This window comes from Furipterus horrens, unplaced genomic scaffold, assembly GCF_987537825.1.
Source record: "Furipterus horrens unplaced genomic scaffold, mFurHor1.1.pri manual_scaffold_13, whole genome shotgun sequence".
NCBI lineage: Eukaryota > Metazoa > Chordata > Mammalia > Chiroptera > Furipteridae > Furipterus > Furipterus horrens.
The window spans coordinates 58,169,532-58,191,047 of NW_028327183.1; the positions used below are offsets into that span (position 1 = coordinate 58,169,532).

Sequence of the window (21,516 nt, forward strand, 5' to 3'; positions counted from 1 at the left end):
TCACGCGATCCCAAAATAGCACATAATGGGTGTACAATGTACTCAATTCTTCATATTAGAAAGTAAGACTTTTAAAAAAGTTTTAAGCCGCAAGGCTTTTCATCATTCCAAATAAAAGTCACTCAAATAATGTGATTTGAAGAGTTTATCATTCAAGTTAGTATAAAATATAACCGTACTATATTCTTCTAAACACAATATCCTTTGACTCAACCTCACAACATAAAAGCTAGAACCTTGCAAACAACTGACATTATATAGCACCCTGCCAATTTGCCAAAGTCATGGAAACCATCTGCAGATTCATTGCATGTCTTGTTTTTCATTTTGGGGGGTACATTTTTTCTCACCGATGTGTTTTTGGAACTCTTAATAATTTCAATGACGTTGTAGCCAGATCCTGCCACTCTAAAATACAAAGAAGCCTCTTAAAAATGACTGCAATTTTCCCCCTCATCTGCTCTCATCCTACGCTCCACAGGACCCAGAAAGCTGTTTGCAGAAACAGCAGGGCTCATTCCCAGCTAAATCGGTTCTTTGAAGTAGAGAGCTGTACATTCTACCTAGAGGTTTAGTCAGGAACAGCTCCACTAGTCTGACTCAGCACCAGGGACAGGTGTCCTGATGACATTCAGGAAGCTGGTCTTCTCTAGTGGGGAAGGGTTCAGTAAGACAGCTCACCAGACCTGGCTCAACAGCTTGAGATGTATCTGATAGTGGATTCAGCCAGTGCAGGGCTTAGATGAAGCAATGTCTCGGGCACCAAAGGGTTGTGGGTCACAAAAGATTGCTGTTTATCTCTCACATCTATTTCTCTGTCTGCCTTCCTCTAAAATCAGTGAACATATCTTCGGGTGAGGATTAAAAAAGAAAGGAAGAAGTCATTAATCACTACCTAAGGTGGCTGCAGTTGCATTTTGTGGTCACAGACATTCAGAGAATGCTTTTGCACTTGGCTTTGTGGGTCATGGTGTAAGATGGCCACAGCCTGGAGGTCTCTTTCCACCCCAACTCCCCGTCTTTTCTCTCTCGTGACCGCCCTTGTCTGTGTCACTGTGCTCATCTGCAAAGGAGCTTGGTTGCCAGGACTAAGTCCGTTTGTACATCTTAAGGACACAGAGAGTGAGGCCGGACCACTGGGAGAAGGAAAGAGCAGCATCAGGAGAGGCCACCTGAGCGGATCTCCATGAGCCCCAATCGATGTCGAAGTCGGGGCGGGAGGGGGGCGTTGCCCTGGAAACCAAATTTCTGCCTGGGACGTGGATTATCCTTTCCTGGAGGCAGATACTCTACCCCAGACTGTAGGGCCGTAGGAGGAAGTATTGCACTGAGTGGGCGCAGTGCGAGCAAAATGAATGGAGAAAGGAAAAGCTCTCCTACCTGTTTCTGATGGTGGTAGAAAGTGTGACTAGAAGGCAGGCACTTGCACCAGAGTTAAGAACCGGGGTAGGGGGAGGTGCTGGAAGGAAGAAGAGCCTGTCAGTCCATCCTGAGGAAAAGAAGTGATTCGTCGTGGGTACACCGCCTGTCCCTCAGCACGCAGAAATATGGAAGGTAATTGGACATTTAGATCTTTAATACCTGAAACTAATATAAACCAGGTGAAGGAAGGGCTATTCCCTTAAGCACTTGGCAAACATTCTGTCAGGTGAGATGACAGGACATTGTGGCTCTGGAAGCAGCCTCGCGGACGCCGCCGTCTGTGGGTCCCGGGAGGGAACCTGAAACCGGACAGCGGCGGGTGCGAGCTCAGCTGCCCGGGTGAGTGCTCAGCGGCACCTGCGCCTCCAAATCACGGTGCTTTGAAGGGGAGCAGCAGCTCAGGAAACTGCCTCCTGCTGCGGTCCGGCTGCGGACGGCTGGGCTTTTCCCTTGGTTTTCCGAAGTGGATGGGCTTTCAGACAAGAGCCTGCCGTTGTCGCAGACTCCGCACCATCGGTATGAAAAGCTTCTTTCCTTTCCCACCTACATCTGCCTCTAGAGCTTCCACCTGGGTGGGGTAACAACATGCACTGAGCAGGAGCCGGCACCTAACGGGACGGGCTGATACTTGTTTTCCTGCGTCTCTCACGCTTATCAAGTTTTTTCCCCTCTGCATGGCGATCAGAGTAGGTGCTGGACGGGGGACGTCTGTGGAGGGGCTGCCGCGTCTTTTCCCGCCTCCACTAAGGCCCCGCCTCCTCTGGGATTCCCCTCCCCCTCGCTCTGCTCGGGGCCGCCTTCGCTTCTCCCTGCACCACCGTCTCCCTCTCCCCTTCCGTGGGCGCCACCCCCTCCGCCCTCCCCGCTGCTCTGTCGTCCTCCTCCCGCTCCGCTCCACTCCGCGACCTTCCCCCGATCCCGCTGAGCTCCCCAGAACCGCGGCTTATCGACGTGACTACCGCGCCCCCCTCTCAGGCTCACGTCAGGTTACTGTCGCTCTGAGGGGAGGCTGGGATGAGGGTGATGGCGGCGCGGAGCCTTCTGGGAACGGTAGTCGCTCGGTCTGCGCAGGCGCAATGTGATGGCGGTCCTGTAGGGCGCCCGGCAGTTTCGTGAGGTAGCCTCGTGTGGAGTCCAGCTGCAGCCCGGCGCGGGCCTGAGGATACCTGGTGTGGGTCCAGCCAATGGGCGTGAGAAGTTGGGAGGGGGTGCAGGTCGGAGGGGGGTCGTACTGGTGATGGTGCTGCCTGTGGCTCTGCGTGCGTGTGTGTTCACGGGCGCACGCGCAGGGCTGAGACCCCGGGCCGTCGCTGTGTGTCTCCGTGTTTGTCCCCGCGCGTGTCCCGGGGCCTCCTGGGGCTCCCTTTGCTCGTGTGTGTGTCCGCTCCTGTCTGGTCTCCCCGGTCCCTCTGTGCCCGCGTCTGTGAGCGCGTCCGCCGTCGTGTCCGTCCATGGGGACTGAGCCTGAGGCCCCATCCAGGCGTCCGCCGTGTCTGGTCTCCTCCTCGGCGCCTGTCCGCGCGTCTGGGGGTGAGTGTGTCTGCGCGTGCGGGTGCGTCTGTCCTGTCCGAGGCGCCCCCCGCGTGTGCCCCTGCGCCTCTGTCTGCGGGGGTGGCTGCCGTGTGTGCGGTGCGTGTGGGGGGCCCTCCCGAGAGCGTGGGGAAGGCTGCCCTCCTGCACAGAGGGCCTGGCGGAGCTGCCCGCCTGCCGGCCCGAGCCCACCTGCTTCCTGCCCTCGGAGCCGCACCTGACCGTGGGGGGGCGGGGCGTGGGTGGTGGAAAGGGGCGGGGCTGAGAAAGGTCAGAGACCCCGCCCCATGCTGACGGGGTGGGTTGTTGAGGGCGCGTGTGGGGTGCTCAGGGCATGGCTCTGGGCATGTTATAGGCCTCCCGGTAACTGTGAGGTAGGGACCCTCACCGGCCTCAATATGCAGATGGAGAAACTGAGGAAGAGACTAAGTGAATCCCCCAACTGCTTGCCCAGGCATCCGGGTTCCTGAGTCCCCACCCCAACCACCTCATAGGTGGCAAATCCTTGTTTCCCCTTAGAAACGAAGGAAGGAAGGAAATGTCAGAGAGCTTGGGCAGAGGAGGAGGAGAAGGATCATCAGCCACCCCACCCTGTGGAGCCGCAGCTGTGAGGCTACACTGGGGTCAGCTGTTAACTTGCCCCGTGCACATGCCACTTCCAGGACCACTTTGCCTTCTTGGCCTCCTTTTAAGTAAGTTAAAAATTAGAGTTGTGATTGCACTGCTATAAGACAAAAATAGCCCATGCTTGATTATATTAAATCTTTCTCAAGAAATAATATTTTAAACAGTGCCTGCAGGTGTCATGAGCCTTTGCCCACTTGGCCTCCTGGGTATGTCAGCTCTTCGTGGCTTTCTTATCCTGCAATAAGCACCTGTGGTTTTGATATTTTGGTACAGGGATAGGAGTCAGGAACTACAAGTGCAGAAAGACTACAGTTTTAAAAATTAAATTCTGTGTAAGCCCCTCATGTGGATTTGGGGATTGGGTGTCAACTTGTGAAGTAGAAGATTGCTGCTTTGATTCCTGGTCGGTGCCTGCTGCCTGGGTTGTGGGCAGGGTCCCTGGTCAAGATGGTGCAAGAGGCAACCGGTTGTGTCTCTTGTTCACCAATGTTTCACCCCCTCTCTCCCTCACTTCCCTTCCCTCTCTAAAAATAAATAATTTTAAAATATATATATATTTAAAAACACATGAAGCACTGTACCGAGGACATGACATAACTCGTGCTTCTAGGAGGGGACTTGGAATTTCAGACTGGACCCCCAGCATCTATCTGTATATATCCAGGGTTGGTTGGTTCTTTGGTTGGTTGGTTGGTGTTTGTTTCTAGCAACAGTGCTATAATATACATTGTTCAGATGTTTAGATGTTTATTGATTTGAGAGAGAAAGAGAAATATTGATCAGTTGCTTCCCACTGGTACCTCACCCTGGGATCAGTGGTGAAACCCACATTTATGATTTGGGCCAGGAGCAGGGATTGAACCGGACCTTTTATTTCAGGACAATGCTCCAACCAATAGAGTCACACGGTTCCAGTCTCCCTACATGTATCTGATCATTGAGCCTCACAGTAGCACAGGAGATCTGGAGGAGACCCAGTGGGCGGGGGTGGTGCTGGGGTTGTTTTCTGGTGCCCGTAGCCAGCAGTCACTCTCTAGTCAGGATCAGAGAGTCCTGTTTCTCCCTCCAGGCTGTGGGACTGGCTGTGTGTGCATTTGTGTGTTGTGTGTTTCAGGAGTATCAGTGTATGGCTGTGACTTGTGCAAGAACCATGTGGACCAGGATGTACTCAGCCCAGTTCTAATCCCAGTCTTGTGTTTTTGGACACATGGCTTATTTTTTTGTCCTCAATTACTTCATCTGTGAAACGGGGTGTGTGGAAATAGCCCCCACCTCTCAAGGTGTCAGGAGGATTAAATCAGGGACGTTTGTTGAGTGTCTTGGATGCTATGGGACCCCAGCACGTGTTCACTGTTAAAATGTGTACATGTCCCTGTCTACATATGGCTGAGGTTTGACATGGTCTCTCATGGTGCTTTTCTCTTTCTCCCTCTGCACCCAGCCTGCCTGTCCCCCAGTCACCATGGGCACGGGAAGGATGGCCACCCAGCTGCTGACCCAGAAGGCCCTGGTAAGTTATGTCACCCTCTCCAACATCCTTCCTTAGGATCAGGCTTCTGGGCAGGGATGACCCTCTGCCCCCACCCCTGCCCTAAGCTCCCTCAGGGCGCAGGCCCCAGGTCCAGTCTCCTGGGGTTGTATCCCTCCACATTGCTAGAGTACTGTCTTGACACTGGCATTTTTCTACCACAGGGGACAGGATAGCTCAGCAGTGAGGTACCATACCCTGGGGCTTTCAGAAAACACCACTGAGAACTTGGGAAGTGGTGGCTTAAACATATTCGATGAAGTGTGACAGAGGCCCTGGGCAGGATATGCTAGAGGGAGGCCTTCAGATATAGGCAGACAGCACTAAATGCCCAAGGGAATAATGGGGGATGGAAGGGGGCCGCTTGTCAGGACGGCCTTATGAATGTCTCTGGCTGTGGCCTTGATGTTTTATGATGTGTTAGTAGGTGGCTATTTGTGCTGTTTTTCTCCAACTTTCCTTCAATGGATGAAATATTTTACGATAAAAAAATATACAGGTGTAGCTGAGTCGTTTAGAGGATCATCTTGATATGCAAAGTTGTGGGTTCCATCCCTATAGTCAGGGCACATATGGGAAGCAATCAGTGAATCCTCACTGAGTGGAACAACCTCTCTTTCTCTCTCTCTCAAATCTATAAATTACATATATGTATATATATAAATGGGGGTAAGTCTATTTTTTATCATCACTAGAGGATATGTTTGTTGAGTTTTAGGGAAAGAAGAACAGAAAGGGAAATACAAATGTGAGTGAAACATTTATTTGTTGCCTCCTAGTCATACTCCAAACTGGGATCAAACCCGCAATCTTGGTTTACGGAACAATGCTCCAACCAATTGAAAAACCCGGTCATGGCTGGGAAAAAATCTTTGCTGTGCATTTTGTATTAATTTTTTCTTTCTTTTTTTTCATTATGAAAGGGGAAGATGCTGTGTAAAGATTTTATTCATTTTTTTAGAATGAGGTGAACTGAGGGAGAAGGAGGAAGAGAAACATCTTTGTGGGAAACAATGAGTTGCCTCCCGCATGCCCCCTACTGGGGACCTGGCCCACAACCCAGGCATGTGCCCTGACTGGAAATCAAACAGGAAACCTTTTGGTTCACAGGCCAATCAATGCTCAGACCACTGAGCCACAGCAGCCAGGGATTTGTGTTTTCTTCCCCGGGCGATTCCTTGTAGAGGAAGGTTGGGGTGGGTATCTTAAGGCCTTTCCGAAGTCTTCATAGTTACGGGTTGGGACAGTTTATTCTCCCAGCACGTTGTAGCAGGGGCTGCCATTGATTCACATTAATGGTTGTTGGGTACCTATTCTGCTCATTGAATATAAATAACAGGTGGTATAAACTATCTTTGTGGGAAGTGACAACTGATATCACATTTCCTCTTCAGTAACTTGGTTTATGGTGTTAGTGAGGCTTGCTGCTTAGAAAATATTTTTTTGCCACTTACATACACGAGCAAATTATCCTGTGCTCTGTTGATCCTCAGGGATCTTAGTATTCTTGAAGGTTTTTATTTTTTTAGGATTTTCTTTCATTTTAAGGAGAAGGGAATGGAGGGAGAAATAGAGGCAGTGAAACATTGACCAGCTGCTGCCTGTATGACCCCCATTTAGAGACCGCACCCTCACATTTTCATTGTACAAATAATGCTCCAGCTAGCTGAGTCACTCCACCAGGGCTGGACATTTCTTATGAAGGGAGTCACACAAGCTAAGGAGTTTTGAATCTGGCTGCATTCCTTGAGCATCACGTTTTTGCTGTTCATCTATGTGGTACCAGGTATTCTTTCTCATGGCTGTATACTATTTCATTATACAAGTAGGCCTGGCATTTGTACATTATTCAGGTGGTGTACATTTGGGTTGTTTCCACTTTTTGGTGGTTATTAGTAATGGTGCTGTGAAATTCATGTGCAGCTTTTTGGTTGAGCTTCTCATTTCTCTTGGGTGTAGGAGCGGCAATTAACGGGTCCTTTGATGACAGTATATTGAACCATTTAAGGAACCATTCGACTCTTCTCCAACACGGCTCCACCATGATGTCTCCACCTTTATCTTCTCTGTGATGGCTGCCTTGGTTTCCTTTCTTACCAACATTCTTTATGATTTCTGACGTTTGTCATTTTTGTGTGGTTGGGATTGAGGACTTAATTTATTTTTCTGTTAATGTAATTAATTACATTCTTTAAAAAAAAAAGATTTTATTTATTTATTTTTAAAGAGAGGGGAAGGGAGGGAGAAAGAGGGAGAGTAACTTCAATGTGTCTGTTGTGTGCCCCCAGCCAGGGCCGGGGCCTGAAACCCAGACATGTGCTATGACTGGAAATCGAACCAGCAATCTCTTGGTTCACAGAGCAGCGCTCAGTCCACTGAGCCACACCACCTAGGGCCATTCTTATTTTTTTTTAAATAACAGAACATGACCTGGCTGGGTGCTCAGCTGGTTATAGCATCATCTTGTACACCAAATGATTGTGGTTCTGATTCATGGTCTGCGTATGTGTGTGAGGCAATCAGATTGATGTTACTCTCTCTCTCTCTCTCTGGCCCTGCATTCCTCTCCCTCTAAAATCAATAAATATATTCTTGACTGAAGATTTTAAAAAATAGAGTCTGATTTCACTCTTGGAACTGGGTTAGGCTTTTCCTGGGGTGAAGTTGTTTCTGCCATTAGCCACGAATCTAAAACAGAAGCGGCCCAGGTGAGTGGCCTCAGACACAATCACACAGAGCACTCAGGGTTTTGGCATATTTTGTAGGAAGCCCCATGTTTAGGGGAATCTCCAGACCCTTCTGAGGCAGGGGGCCGGGAGTCTAACTTCCACACCGTTCTGTATAGTATCGACTCCCAGATGCCCAGGACCTTCTCTGTTGTTCAGCTCGTCCCAGCCCAGGCTCGGTGCATGGAGCCTGCTCAGTAAAAATTGCATTAAATGAGTTGAATCTGGCGGGTAGACTTAGGAAAAATTTTGGGGAGGAGTTATATTTTAAAAATTAAAATGAAATAAGCACAAGAAAGGACACAAGAGGAAACTTGGGGAGGTGATAGAGGAAAAGACCCATTTTTCACTTTCACCAGTATATTTATTGATTTGGATATTTTGAGTCTGTCAGATATTTCCCACTATTGTCTTCTAGGGGGTAGAGGCCAGGGGTGCCTCCTAACATCATCCAATGCGTAAGACACCCCACAGCAAGGAATGATTTGGCCAAAATGTCAATAGTACGTAGAAACTTCACAAACCAATTTTGATGTCCTCGATCAGTTAGAGCACCTTCCTCGTACACTGCATGATTCTTCTTTTGCATTTTAGTTCCATTTTTACCTCTCATGAAATAATAAATCATAATACACTGGAAATGTTACATATTTTCTTCCATCTTCCTTATTAAAATTGAGACACAAAAATTCACCAAGTTTGATAAGTTTTTTATAAAATTCATGCTTATATGACAGCTGTCACAATACAATCTAACAAACTTGTTTCAAATGATGATAAAGACAACTAAGTGCTATTAGAGCCACCCTAAGGAAAAAATGTAAGGGACATTTCGGTCAATGCAATACTTCCCAATTTATCAAATTGTATACCTCTAATAGATGCAGCTTTTCGTATACCAATCATACCTCAATAAAGTTTTTTTTTTTATAATATTTTCTTTCTTATTTTTAAGTATATTTTATTGATTATGCTGTTACAATTGTCCCAGTTTTTTTTCCCTTTATCCCCTCTTTCCGGTACCCCACTTCTCTCCAGCAATCCCACTCCCCTTAGTTCATGTCCATGGATCGTGCATGTAAGTTCTTTGGCTTCACCCTTTTCTATATTATTCTTAACTTCCCCCTGTCTATTTTGTACCAACCAATTATTCTTCTTAATCCCTGCACCATTTCCCCATTTCTCCTCCTTCCCCCTTCCGCTGATAACCATCTAAATGGTCCCCATACCTATGATTCTGTTCTTGTTCTCGTTGTTATGTTAGTTTCTTTTTATTTTTGTCTTTTTATTCAGTTTTTGGTAGTTTTGAGTTTGTTGGCATTTAATGTTCATAGTTTTCATTTTCTTTTTCTTACATAAGTTTTTTAAACATTTCATATACTAGGGGCTTGGTGATGATGAATTCCTTTAGCTTTACCTTGTCTGGGAAGTACTTTATCTGCCCTTCCATTCTAAATGATAGCTTTGTTAGATAGAGGAACCTTGGTTGTAGGTCCTTGCTTTTCATCATATTGAATACTTCTTGCCAGTCCCTTGTTGTCTGCAAAGTTTCTTTTGAGAAAGCATCTGACAGTCTTCTGGGAACTCCTCTGTAGGTAACTCTCTTTGTTTCTTTTGCTCCTTTTAAGATTTTCTCTTTATCTTTAAACATTGGCATTTTAATTATGATGTGCCTTGCTGTAGTCCTCTTTGAGTCTAATTTGTTTGAAACTCTGTGTGCTTTCTGGACTTGTATGTCTGTTTCTTTCGCCAAATTAGGGAAGTTTTCCTTCATTATTTTTTTACATAAGTTTTCAGTTTCATGCTCTTTCTTTTCTCCTTCTGTCACCCCTATGATTTGGATGTTGGTATGTTTAAAGTTGTCCCAGAGGTTTCTAAGCTTCTCTTCAATATTGCAGTTCTTATTTCTTTATTGTGTACTGGTTGACAATTTATTTCTTTGTTATGTTCTAAATGATTGATTTGAACCCTGGCTTTCTTCTCTTCTCCATTGGTTTCTTGTGGATTTTCCTTTCTTTGTTTCACTTAGTGTAGCCTTCATTCTTCCCCTCTGCATTAGCTGTACTCAAGCATGTCTGCTAAGTGTGTGAGCATCGTTATCACCAGTATTTTGAACTCTGTGTGTGTTAGGTTGGCTGTCTCCTCATCACTGAATTCTCCCACTGGAACCGTGATCTGCTTCCTCTTTTGGACTATACTTCAGTGTGTCCTCAACCTGACAGTCTGTTGTGTTTGCCTGTGTCTTAGGTAGAGCTATTGCACCTGTTACCTTGTAGGGGCAGATCCTCAGGTATTCGTCAGTGTGGAGGCTGCCCATTTCACCATGTTGTGACACTGAATGTGGGAGAGGGGTCTGAGAGGGAACAGTGCCACTTGCTCTGCACTTGACCCTTTTTGTGGCACTTCTCCAACTTCGATATGGAATTGGCACCCCTCCAGTTGTTGACCTGGTTGGGTTCCCAGTTTGGGTGGATTTGCGTATATTCTAGGATGATGGGGGCCCTCTATACAAATGAATTCTGCTGAGAGACCAGTAGTTTCTTCCGCCTCTCCAATGCCCAGTGGTTTTCACAATGAGAAGCAATGAGGTTTTATTTATCCCCGGTGCTGGAACCGTGAGCTGCCTGGTCTTGTCTGCGGCTGGAAGTGCTTCCCAGGTTTCTCTCCCTACTTTTATAATGTGTGACTGTGCTTTCTGCCAGCCAGATACAGCCACTGCGTTGCTGCCACAAGTGTCTTCTCTGTCCCAGTCTGCTTCTCCGACCTGTTTGGATGAATGTTTCCTCTATGTCTTTGTTTGTTGGACTTTCATGCAGTTCGGTTTTCTAATAGTTCTTCTTTTTTTTTAGTTTTAAGGTAGTTGTAGTCTTATTGTTGTGGAGGGTGGTGAAACGTGTCTACCTGCGCCTCCCTCTTGGCCAGAAGTTCTAAAGTGGTTAAAAAAAAAAATTATTGACCTGGGAACGTGGCACAGGTGGTTGGATCATCGTCCTGTGCTCCAAAAGTTAGTGGGTTCACTCCCTAGCTGAGGTTGCATTTGGCAGGAAGTTCATGGATGTTTCTGTCTGACATCAGTTTTCACTCTCATACTCTTTCACTTTCAAATCAATGAACACATGTTCAGAAAAGGATTACAAAAGAAAAAAATGATTCCCTGGTCTTCCCTAAGGATGAATGATGCAAAGAATCAAATAAAAATAACATGAAATAAGCAATAATAAGGAACACATAGAAGAGATACATGAAATGTCCAATTAATCAAATGATAATAGCAGTAACTTCCATTTCCGAGATCTTCCTGCAGCGGTACCAGGCTGTGGATTCACATACATGTGACCTCATTTAGCCTCGTAACAGCTACAGAGAGGGTGTTGTTACTAAGAGGTCCATTGAACAGACAGGCTCAGGAAGGTTTAGAAAGTTGTCCGCGGATACATAGCTGAATGGATGTGGGGCAGAGCCAGAATTTCATTGCTGGCTCCCAAGCCCAGACTATGAATTAGTGACTGCCTGTACAGCTCCCTCATCACATGCTGGTGGCCCCAGGGCAGAGGAGACAGCATGAGCCCAGGTTCTTTGGCAGCACTCTGAGTACAGAAGGATTGGCCGGCAGGTGTATCCTCCTCTCAGGGAGGTTGGGCCATGGTCCATAGTCCACGACAGATTGGTTCCTCTGCTTGGGCGGTGGGGCTGCCTTAACAAAGCACCACAGATGGGGAGGCTTTCACAACAGGAATTATTTTCCCACAATTCTGGGGCCCAGAAGTCTGAGACCAATACATCACAAGGCTCTGTGCCCTCCCAGTTTCTACTGGTCCTGTGACTCATGACTCAATAACTCCCTCACATGGCGTGTCCCTGTGTGTGTGTCTCTGCATCCAAATTTCTCCTTTTTATAAGAACATCAGTCCCGTCTCCTTAGGTACCACCCTTCTCCATCGTGACCTCACCTTAACTCTTTCAAACTCTAATGACAATTTGTAAATCAGGTCCTATCCTGAGGTGCTGGGGGTTAGCAATGCAGCACAGGAACTCAAGACAAATCTCAACAAGGTACATAGCTTAGACTAAAACCTGGTACAGAGCACCTGCCTAGTGAGTGACAGGTGTCTTTAACTGCTGTGGTGACGACTTTTCATCCTTATGTCATATTGTCCACCGAGTGCTGAGCAACGATAATTTCATGACAGGGTCACCATATCTGTGTCCTCAGTGCTCCGTCTGCTGTTCAAGCCTCAGTTTTTTACCTACCTGCTCCCACCTGGAATCTTCCCCTAAGGATGTAACCACAGACCACACCTTCCAGCTTCCCGGAAACCTTCTAGAGCTGCTGCTGCTCAGGCACCTGTCACGATGGTATTGACCAGATTGCAAGGATTTCTGTCTGATGGGTGTGATGTGACATTTCATTGTGATCAAAATTTGCAGCTGTCTCATGATTAGTGACACATTTTTTATATGTCTATTGGCCATGTGTATGTCCTCATTGGAGTAGTGTCTATTCAGGCCCTTTGCCCATTGTTTATTTGGGTTGTTTGTCTTCCTGGTGAACAGCCCCATAGTTTACTTGTTCATCCGAGAACCATCCAGTGTGCTTAGGCAGCGAGGTCAGAGTGGTCAGGCCCTTCAGAGCTCTGCACCCTGCAGACACCATGTCACATGCATCCTGTGTGCCTTCCTGATCTTCTTGGTCTTTCTGTCCATGTCTCCTGTCCTCTGTGAGGAGGGCCGTGTGGGGTGAGTGGTGTGCGCTTCCCCTCGCAGGGCTCGGTGACGTTCAGGGACGTGATGGTGGACTTCACCCAGGAGGAGTGGCAGCAGCTGAAGCCTGCGCAGAAGGACCTGTACAGAGACGTGATGATGGAGATCTACTGGAACCTGGTCTCTCTGGGTAAGGGGCTGCTTTGCCGAGTTACTCACCACCTGCCTATCACTTCAGGATAAGACACAAATAAAAAAGATGCACAGATCTGACTCGGTAGGACATTGAAATTATTTGAAGCTAAAAATAAAGTTGATAGGTGATGAAGTAGAGAGGAGTATTTACCGCATATATAACAGTCAGATGGTTAGAAATATATAAAGAGCTCTTAAGAGAAGACCAGGAAATAACTGAATCTATGATAGATGGACCCAGATTATCATCGTGCAGTTCACAAATATAGAAATGCATGGATTTAAACTTGAAAAAAGATTTATAAACCTGCACTGGCTGGTGTGCCTTAGTGGATTGAACGCCAGCTTGGGAACCAGAAGGGTGTCAGTTCGATTCCTGCTCATTACACGTGCCTGGGTTGTGGTCCAGATTTCCCAGCTGGAGGCAAGCGAGTGGCAACCGATCAATGTTTCTCTCTCATAGTGATGTTTTTCTCTGTTTCTTTCTCCTTCCCTGCCTCTTTCTAAAAAATAACTGAAAACTAAATTTAAAAAATTGATAAACCTTACTAATATTCAAAAAGTACCACTTTAATCACAGAAATACATTTCTTGCCCATGAGGTACCCAGAGATAAAAAAAAATACCAGCCGGGCTGGGTGTGGCTCATTTGGTTGGATTGTCATCCCCTACACCTAAAGGTTGTGAGTTAAATATCTAGTCAGGGCACATAAGGGAAGGAACTGATCAATGTTTCTCTTTCATTGTTTTCTCTTTCTCTGTCTCTCTCTCCCTCCCACCAACTTCCTTCCTTTCTAAGCTTACCCTTGAGTGAGTATTAAAAAAAAGTAACAGCCGTATGTAGTATGAAGGTGTAGGAAAAGGGACTCTTTATTTTAGGAGCATGAAGTTGGGACTACTCATTTGGAAGACAGTTGTTGTTATCAACCAAATTTCAGACGATTCCATTTCTAGAATAGATCCTTTAAAATTTTCCCACCGTGGCTGGTATGGTTCAGTGAATTGAGCGCCTGCCTGTGAACCAAAGGGTCACTGATTCAATTCCCAGTCAGGGCACAGGCCTGGGTTGTGGGCCAGGTCCCCAGTTGGGGGCTCACAAAAGGCAACCACATATTGATGTTTCCATCCCTCTCCCTTCCTCCCCCTCTTTAAAAATAAATGAATAAAATCTTAAAAAAAAATTTCCCTATAAGTGTGCAGAGTTTTTCACAGGAAGAAAAATTAAGAAAAATGCCCTAGATGCTCACCTGCCAGACTGTTCAAACGTATCAGGGTGTATCAATATGATGAGAATTATGATGCTCGTCAAAGATGAGCACTCTTGTGGTCACCGACATAGAAAGCTATTCCTCGACAATATTGTCAGAAAACACTCTTAACTCTCAGAATGAGTGTACAGGCCCATTTCATTAATAGTTTGACCAGGTGGGATGGCTACAGGGCAGGGGGGAGCCCAGGGACCTGTCTGTGGCATTTGGACATGTCCCAAGCATTTGCTCCTGAATGTTGTGAATTTAAGGCATTTGTCCAGCGAATCCTCATGTCAGACCCACCCAGATCTGAAGGACGGAGAGAAACAGGGATACACCCATTCACCGTGTGTGGGAAGAACTTGGGTGCTTCAGGCCTGGGCACGCCCTCCAAACCCATTGCAGAAAAGAAACCCTATAGGTGTGGGGAGTGTGGGAAGCCTTTCAGCTATAACTCATCCCAGAAGGAGCAGCATCGAATCCACACCTGGGATAAGTCCGTCTCCTTCATCATGTATGGGCAGCACTTCAGTTGTTAGTCATATATCACCACCCACCAGCACGTGCACATCAGGGAGAAGCTCTACACATGCGGGGACTGCGGCAAGGCCTTCACCCAGAAAGGGAAGCTCAAAACACAGTAAAGGACGTATATTGGGGAGCAGCCATATGCCTGCCTGGATTGTAGCAAGGCTGCCTGTGAGAATAGGAGCCTCCTACTGCATCAAAGGATGCACACGGGGGAAAAGCCATACGTGTGCAGACTGGCAAGGCCTTCAGCCAGAAACCCAGCCTCATCAAACACCAGAGGATGCACACTGGGGAGAGGCTGTATGCCTCCCAAGACTGTGGCAAGGCCTTCTGTGAGAATAGGAAACTCATACTGCATCAAAGGATGAGTACCAGGGAAAAGTCATATGTGTGTGGGGACCGTGGCAAGACCTTCAACCAGAAACATAACCTCAATAATCACCAGAGGACGCACACCGGGGAGAAATAACCCATCCTGGGACTGTGACAAGGATTTCATCCAGAAACCCCACCTTGTCCATCACCAGAGGACACACACTGGGGAGAAACCATATGCATGCCAGGACTGTGGCAAGCTCTTCCATGAGAACATGAAACAAACAGTGCATCAAAGGATGTACACCAGGGAAAAGTACGTGTGTAGGGAGTGTGGCAAGGCCTTTAGGCTGAGGATGAGCCTCATTGTACATCAGAGGTCACACACTGGGGAGAAGTCATATTTGTGTGGTGACTGTGGCAAGGCCTTCAGGCACAAGACGAGCCTCATCTGGCACCAGAGGATGCACACCCCGGAGAAGCCATATGTGTGTGGTGGTTGTGGCAAGGTTTGCACCCAGAAAGAGTGGCTCATTACACACCAGAGAAAGCACACCAGGGAGTAGCCCTAGCAGTGCTCCATCTGCCTAAAGAGGTTCATGGCACACTCATCACTGTAGGATCACCTGACTGACCACACCGTGGAGAAGCCCTGTAAGTGTGGCACGTTGGGCAGAGTGTTCATCTGGAACTTCTTCCTGCCTGTCCTCTGGAGGATCCACATGGGAGATGAGCCCTATGAGTGTGACAAGTGCATGGGAACCTTCACCAGGATCTTCAACTGTATGTGACACCAGGGGAGGAGGCACACTTGGCAGAGGGGCATGATTCTCAGAATCCACACCTGACAAGTGAGTCCTGAGCCCATGCACCAGTTCCAGACTTGACATGAGAGCTCAGTGGTAGGACGCTGCCTAAGTCCTCCCCACACTTGTCCTTCCAATGTGGGTGTCAGGGTCAGGCCACACAGTGCTCACCATTTGGTTCTATTACATCTGCTGGGCCCTATGGAAAGCAAGACCTATAGGTCTAGTATCTGGGAGCATGTCCAGAGGCACTGTGCCTACGGCCTGAGTAAACAGTCTTAGAAGCTTCACCAACGCATTCAGGGTCTATGGGTCCCCATCTCTTCAATAGTAAAGTGGAGGAGGGGCAGTGAAAGGAATCCGGGGAGGTGGGCTCCATGGGGACATTTTCACTTTGTAATACAACTTTGCTCTAGTCCAGATGTCACCTTGTCACCATCTGTGAGTGTCCATGTTTTCCCCACTCCCAGCCCCCAGGTTCCCTGCACAGTAGTTTGTTGAGTGCTTCATGTTGGGAAAAATCTTTTTTTTTCAGTATTACGCAGTAACAATAATTGCATTTGAAGTCATAGTTTCTGATAATGGTCTGTTAATTTTTATAAAATAAAAGTTGTAATTAAGGGAAACCAATGTCCTTTTAAAAACTCCTCAGTTGCAAAAGGTACACATACAGGTTGTCTGGTCAAAATGAGTATTAACACTGTGGGGTGGGAGTACAAGCACCCCACAGGTACCCAGCAAGCCTGCCCAAGCTATGAGGCCACCTGCCCCTTCCAGCCCTGCATTCCGGACTTAGGAATGGTCAGACCAGATGGCAGGGCATAGACAGCAGCAGAGATCAGGGAAGGCCTCCCCCTCCCAGCAAGACTGTTTCAGTTACAGGAGAAAAATCCTCTCTCAATTCAGAGGTTGGCCCCACCCACCCCATGCAGCTGGAATTCTTGTGAAAATAAACTGCATTCGGTCAGGCACACACATTATCCAATCTATGTCTCACCCACAGCCTTAGTCATGTTTACTTAATATTTCATTATTGATGGTGATAGCAATCTATTACCAATAATAAACAGCAAACGAAATCAGAATGTTGCTCTATTAACAATACTATATAATGCATTTATTAATAAATGGGTAGTTACTACTTTGTACAAGTTCATTTTTTTAAAAAGATTTTATTTATTTATTTTTAAAAAGAGGGGAAAGGAAGAAGAAAGAGTAAAAGGAACATGAATATGTGGTTGCCTCTAGCGTGCCCCCATCCTGGAAACTGGCTCGCCACGCTGGCACGTGCCCTGATGGGGAATCGAACCAGTGACACTTGTTTGCGGGCCGGGAGTCAATCCGGTGAACCATACCAGCCGTGACAGTTGTTAATTCTTTGAGCTGCTGCTGTGAATGTTGGTAAATGGCTGCTGACGGAGGCCCCTGACGCCCCTGCCTTAGCCCTGCTGCCTTTCCTCCTCCTTGCATCACCAAAATGGTAGTGAGCTGCTGGTAATTAATAGTAGACTGTCTCCCACTTGTGTATAGTTGCTAATTTACTGATATGCTACAATGGGACAGATGGGAGCGCAGGGTACCATATTTTTTGTTCCATAAGACACAATTTTCCCCCCCAAAAGTGGGGAGCAATATTTGTGCTTCTTATGGAGCAAATATTGCGTTACAGACCATGATGTGTATTACCTGACCTGTCATCGGTGGCGACAGCTGTTAGAAGAGGAAGCGGTGGACCCATGTGGTACCCCTGGAAATGCTTAAATGTCCCACTTTCCTGCTGAATCTCAGGGCATCTGGTCAGTTCTCGTCCGCCTCTGCCCATCACTGAGGATCTGGGAGAGTCCAGAGAGCCACCTGACACTCCCAGCTACAACCACTGACCTGTCAAATCAGCTGAGGCTAATAATGGGTATGAAGCACAGTGCCAATTGCCCATTGTCTTTGACACTGGGTGGGGTCTGTGTCAGTAGAACCGCTTCCAGTCACCAATCACTGTGTCTCAAGCTCTGCCAATCATGAGAGGCAGGTGGGTGGAGCTGAAGTAACATGTTCTCAGCTGACTACTGGCTCCCTTAGATGCTACAGCTGTCTTGTCTTCCTCCATACTGTTTCCAGTGCACACCAGGTTTCTGTGTGAGGAGGCCAGCAGTAACTGGGTGAGCAGCCATAAATGCTGAAGTTTGTAGAATACAAAGGGAGTTATGATGTGGTCACTATTCTATTGGTAACACAGGCACTGAGGGGATTAAGGGGTATCACTAGCCATAACAGGCACTGGGGGTAGTCCACCAGAACCTGTAACTAGGATAGTGATACTTTCAATGACTGTTACAATTAGTGATACCTCTTAACTCCTCAGTGCCTGTTATTAAAGGACCCACCTTAGAGAGTACCTCCATGCCATGCACGAGTGATTTCCCACCTGCAGACTACAGTGCTTATGGACCCAATGTCCTTTAAAAAAGTGTCTCTCTAATGGTCCATTCACATGACTTTATCTGTTTACGGATCCGAAAAAACATTGATGACGTCTGTGTTGCATCCATTTTTTTGGCAGACCCATTGACTATGGAAACAAAATAGTTGTATGGATGGTGCCTAAGATAGTGTCCTCCAATAAAATGCCCACCTTATAAACTGTCCCCTATAAAGGTAAAACCTTTAATGTGTCCCTCATAATAGTACATCAGCAGCAGATCCACCTGCATAACAGTATGTCAGCAGCAGATTCCCCTATAAATGTGTGTCATTCCCTGATGTTCTCAGCTATAGTGCTCTCATAACAATGAAGGACACATTACTGACAGTTATTTTCATTACTGTATTTTCTTGCAGAAAAATACCACCTCCTCATGCTACATACAAGGATGTCAAAGCAGAAAAGACTAGCATATAAAATTCCTTTTAAACTGGAGGTAGTAAAATATGCTAAGGAACATGGAAATAGAGCAGCAGAGAGACATTTTGGGCCACCTCCAACTGAAAAAATGATAAGAGAGTGGAGGAAACAGGAGGATCAGCTGCAAAAAGAAGATAAAAGTAAGCACACTTTTCGTGGGCATGCTGCAAAGTGGCCACAGCTAGACATGGACATGAAAGAATGGATCACACGTCACCGGAATAATGGCTTCTCAGTCTCTACAAAAATGATAATATATGAAGCCAAACGCATTGCTGTAGAGAAAGGTATTCAAGATTTTACTGGATCACCATCATGGTGTTACAGATTTATGAGGCGATGTGGTCTTGCTATGCGCACCAAAACTAGAATTACACAAAAAATGCCAAAAAAATATGAATCTAAGATTCTGTCTTTTCATAAATTTGTAATTGATGCTAGGAAGAAAAATGATTTTGAAATTGGCCAGATTGGGAATATGGATGAAGTCCCGCTAAACTTTCATGGTCCATCTAATAAGACTGTTGATCTGAAAGGTGCCAAAACCATAACCGTGAAAACCTCAGGACATGAGAAAACCCATTACACGATTGTGTTGTCCTGCTGTGCAGACGGCACCAAATTGCCACCGATGTTAATTTTCAAAAGGAGAAACTTTCCAAAAGAAGTGATTCCACAAGGAATTGTTGTGCATGTTCATAAGAAAGGATGGATGGATGAGAATGGGATGAGAGTATGGGTTGAAAAGGTGTGGTCCAAACACCCTGGAGGGCTTCTGAAAAAACCTGTCTTATTAGTGCTTGTCCACTTTAGAGCACATATTAGCGAAACTACAAAAAAGAGCTTTAAGGAAGTGAAGACTCATCTAGCTGTAATTCCTCGGGGTCTTACCAGCCAGTTACAATCTCTCCACGTTTCAATCAACAAACCATTTAAAGTCTTTATGCGAGAAGAGTGGAACAAATGGATGGCTGCTGGTAATTGTGATCTGACACCTACTGGACGAATGAAGAGGCCCACTATCACTCAAGTTTGTGAGTGGGTGAAAACATCATGGCACTCAGTGGAGGATGAAACTGTTGTACAGTCATTCAAAAAATGTGGCATTAGCAATGCCTTAGATGGAACTGCAGATAGTATCATATATAAAGATAACGAAGAAAGTGATATCAGTAATTGTGAGCAACTTAGCTTCATAAATTCTGACACTAGTGATGATGAGTTCTTGGGGTTCCCAGAAAACTAGAAAAGTACTTGAACCTTAAAGTCTCTCCTCATTTGTTAATTACAGTGATGATGGTTCTTAGTACCACTGTTGACTGCTGTTCACTTTACATGATTGAAATATTATTCTGTGTTATTTTATTAAATATTTTAGTATACCATTTGATTCAGAATACTTTTTTTCTTATTTTCCTCTTCTAAACCTAGGTGCGTCTTATAGTGCAAAAAATATGGTACTTGAGACCGGAACCTTCCTGGTGGCTCAGTTGGTGAAACACTTCACACATGTCCATTAGGACAAAGTGTTTTTCTTCCTCACACCACCTTCCATCTTCTATTGACCACTGTGCATTATTGTGCCTTTTCTAGAATTTTATATATACAGACTCATATGGCATGTACCTCTTTTTTTTGTTTATCTGACTTTTACACTTGGCATCATAATTTTGAAGTTCACCCATGGTGTCCATAGGATTCAATAGTTTCCTTCTCTTTTTTTCTTTTTATTTTATTTTATTTTATTTTATTTTATAAAAGGATGTGCTTCCCCAAGGATATGTTTATTGATTTGAAAGAAAGAGAAAATGAAAAATATCAATCTGTTGCCTCCCATACAGACCCCAACCTGGAATCTGACCCACAATATTCTGGTGCTCGTGACGATGCTCCCGTCAATGGCACTTCCTGGCCGTGGCCACAACTCAGTTCTTTACATTGCAGAGTGATCTTCTGCTTCATAAATAGACCACCATGTGTTTATCTGTTTTCTTGATATTGAACACATGGGTTGTGTCCAGTTCTGGATATTTTTCTGTAGACACATGATGTCCTTTCTGCTGAGCATGTCTGGGTCATACCTAGATACTTATGTAACTTTTTCAGAAGCTGCCAACCTTTTTCCAAAGCAGTTGTCTCATTTTTACTTCCACCAGCAGGCGCTGGGCATTGCGTTGCTCCGTGTGCTTGTCAGAACTGAATACACTCAGCTGTTCTCACTGCAGCCACTGTGGTTGGTGAGCGGTCTTACCACGGCCCATAGGCAGCTGGTGCTGAGGACTTTCCAGGTGGTCATTTACCATCATCAGTCGTTCTCTTTGGTGAAGTGTCTGGTTCAAGTCTGTTCCCTGTTTTTTTCATTGTGCTGTTTGCTTCCTTATTATTCAATTTTGAATGGTCCTTACATTTTCTTTTGTTGTTAATTTTAGCTTAATGAGAGATGTGCTTTGTAACTATTTCTCCCATTCTGTGATTGATCTTTTCTCTTCCTCAATGGTATCATTTCCTACACACGTTTTTAATGTTGATAGGGTCCAACTTATTTATTTTGTTGTTTCCTGTGCTTTCAGTGACAAATAGAATAACAATTGCCTATTTAAAGGCCATGAAGGTTTTCACTCCTCTTTTGTCTACAAGTTTTACAATTTTAGCTCTTTGTTTAGGTGTTTGCTGCATTTTGAGTTAATTGCTGTGAATGATGTAAAAGAGGGCTGACATCACTTTATTTTTAAGTGAAATTTATTGGGGTGACATTGGATAATACAATCAGAGAGGTTTCAAGTGTACATCTCTTGATAAATTATCTGTATATTACATTGTATTTCCGTCACCCAAAGTCACATCACCATGGAGCACCATGTATCTTCGCTCTTTTGAATGCATACCCAGGTGCCCAGCACCATTTCTTGATGAGCAGAAGTTTGTAACTTGAGAAAGTCCAGTTTTTCAATTACTTTCTTTGGGGATTGCACTTCAGACCATATTT

General features: G+C 45.7%; 1 protein-coding gene and 1 long non-coding RNA gene across 12 annotated transcripts; one reads left to right on the plus strand and one right to left on the minus strand.

The window, feature by feature from the left end:
- Positions 1 to 260: 260 nt before the first annotated feature.
- Positions 261 to 1,692, minus strand: LOC149995624 (uncharacterized). 2 transcript variants are annotated; one of them, XR_016507800.1, is made up of 4 exons: positions 1,582 to 1,692; positions 1,381 to 1,489; positions 564 to 848; positions 261 to 408 (listed from the first exon to the last, which is right to left on the minus strand). It is a non-coding gene; the product is annotated as an uncharacterized LOC149995624 (long non-coding RNA). The 2 variants fall into 2 exon arrangements; XR_016507801.1 differs by lacking the exon at positions 564 to 848.
- Positions 1,693 to 2,370: 678 nt separating this feature from the next.
- Positions 2,371 to 19,912, plus strand: LOC149995625 (zinc finger protein 382-like). 10 transcript variants are annotated; one of them, XR_016507806.1, is made up of 6 exons: positions 2,464 to 2,539; positions 3,472 to 3,644; positions 5,021 to 5,089; positions 12,024 to 12,189; positions 12,598 to 12,724; positions 18,467 to 19,912. XR_016507806.1 is itself a non-coding variant. In XM_090260778.1 (4 exons), the coding sequence occupies exons 1-4, from the start codon at positions 2,607 to 2,609 to the stop codon at positions 12,775 to 12,777; spliced, it is 309 nt and encodes a 102-aa protein (XP_090116904.1). In that variant the 5' UTR covers positions 2,371 to 2,606; the 3' UTR covers positions 12,778 to 12,807. The 10 variants fall into 10 exon arrangements, 1 of the variants encoding a protein (XP_090116904.1); XR_016507802.1 differs by lacking the exon at positions 3,472 to 3,644 and having other exon boundaries at positions 2,465 to 2,539; XR_016507807.1 differs by lacking the exon at positions 3,472 to 3,644 and having other exon boundaries at positions 2,465 to 2,539; positions 12,047 to 12,189.
- The last annotated feature ends 1,604 nt before the right edge of the window (positions 19,913 to 21,516 follow it).

Excerpts from the sequence above, each read along its gene's own strand:
- LOC149995625 (XM_090260778.1), top strand. The coding sequence starts at position 2,607 with ATGGGCGTGAGAAGTTGGGAGGGGGTGCAG. Across the intron at positions 5,090-5,825 it reads TGCTGACCCAGAAGGCCCTG|GGAAAGAAGAACAGAAAGGG; the intron begins GTAAGTTATGTC and ends GTTGAGTTTTAG. Across the intron at positions 5,856-12,597 it reads ACAGAAAGGGAAATACAAAT|GGCTCGGTGACGTTCAGGGA; the intron begins GTGAGTGAAACA and ends TTCCCCTCGCAG.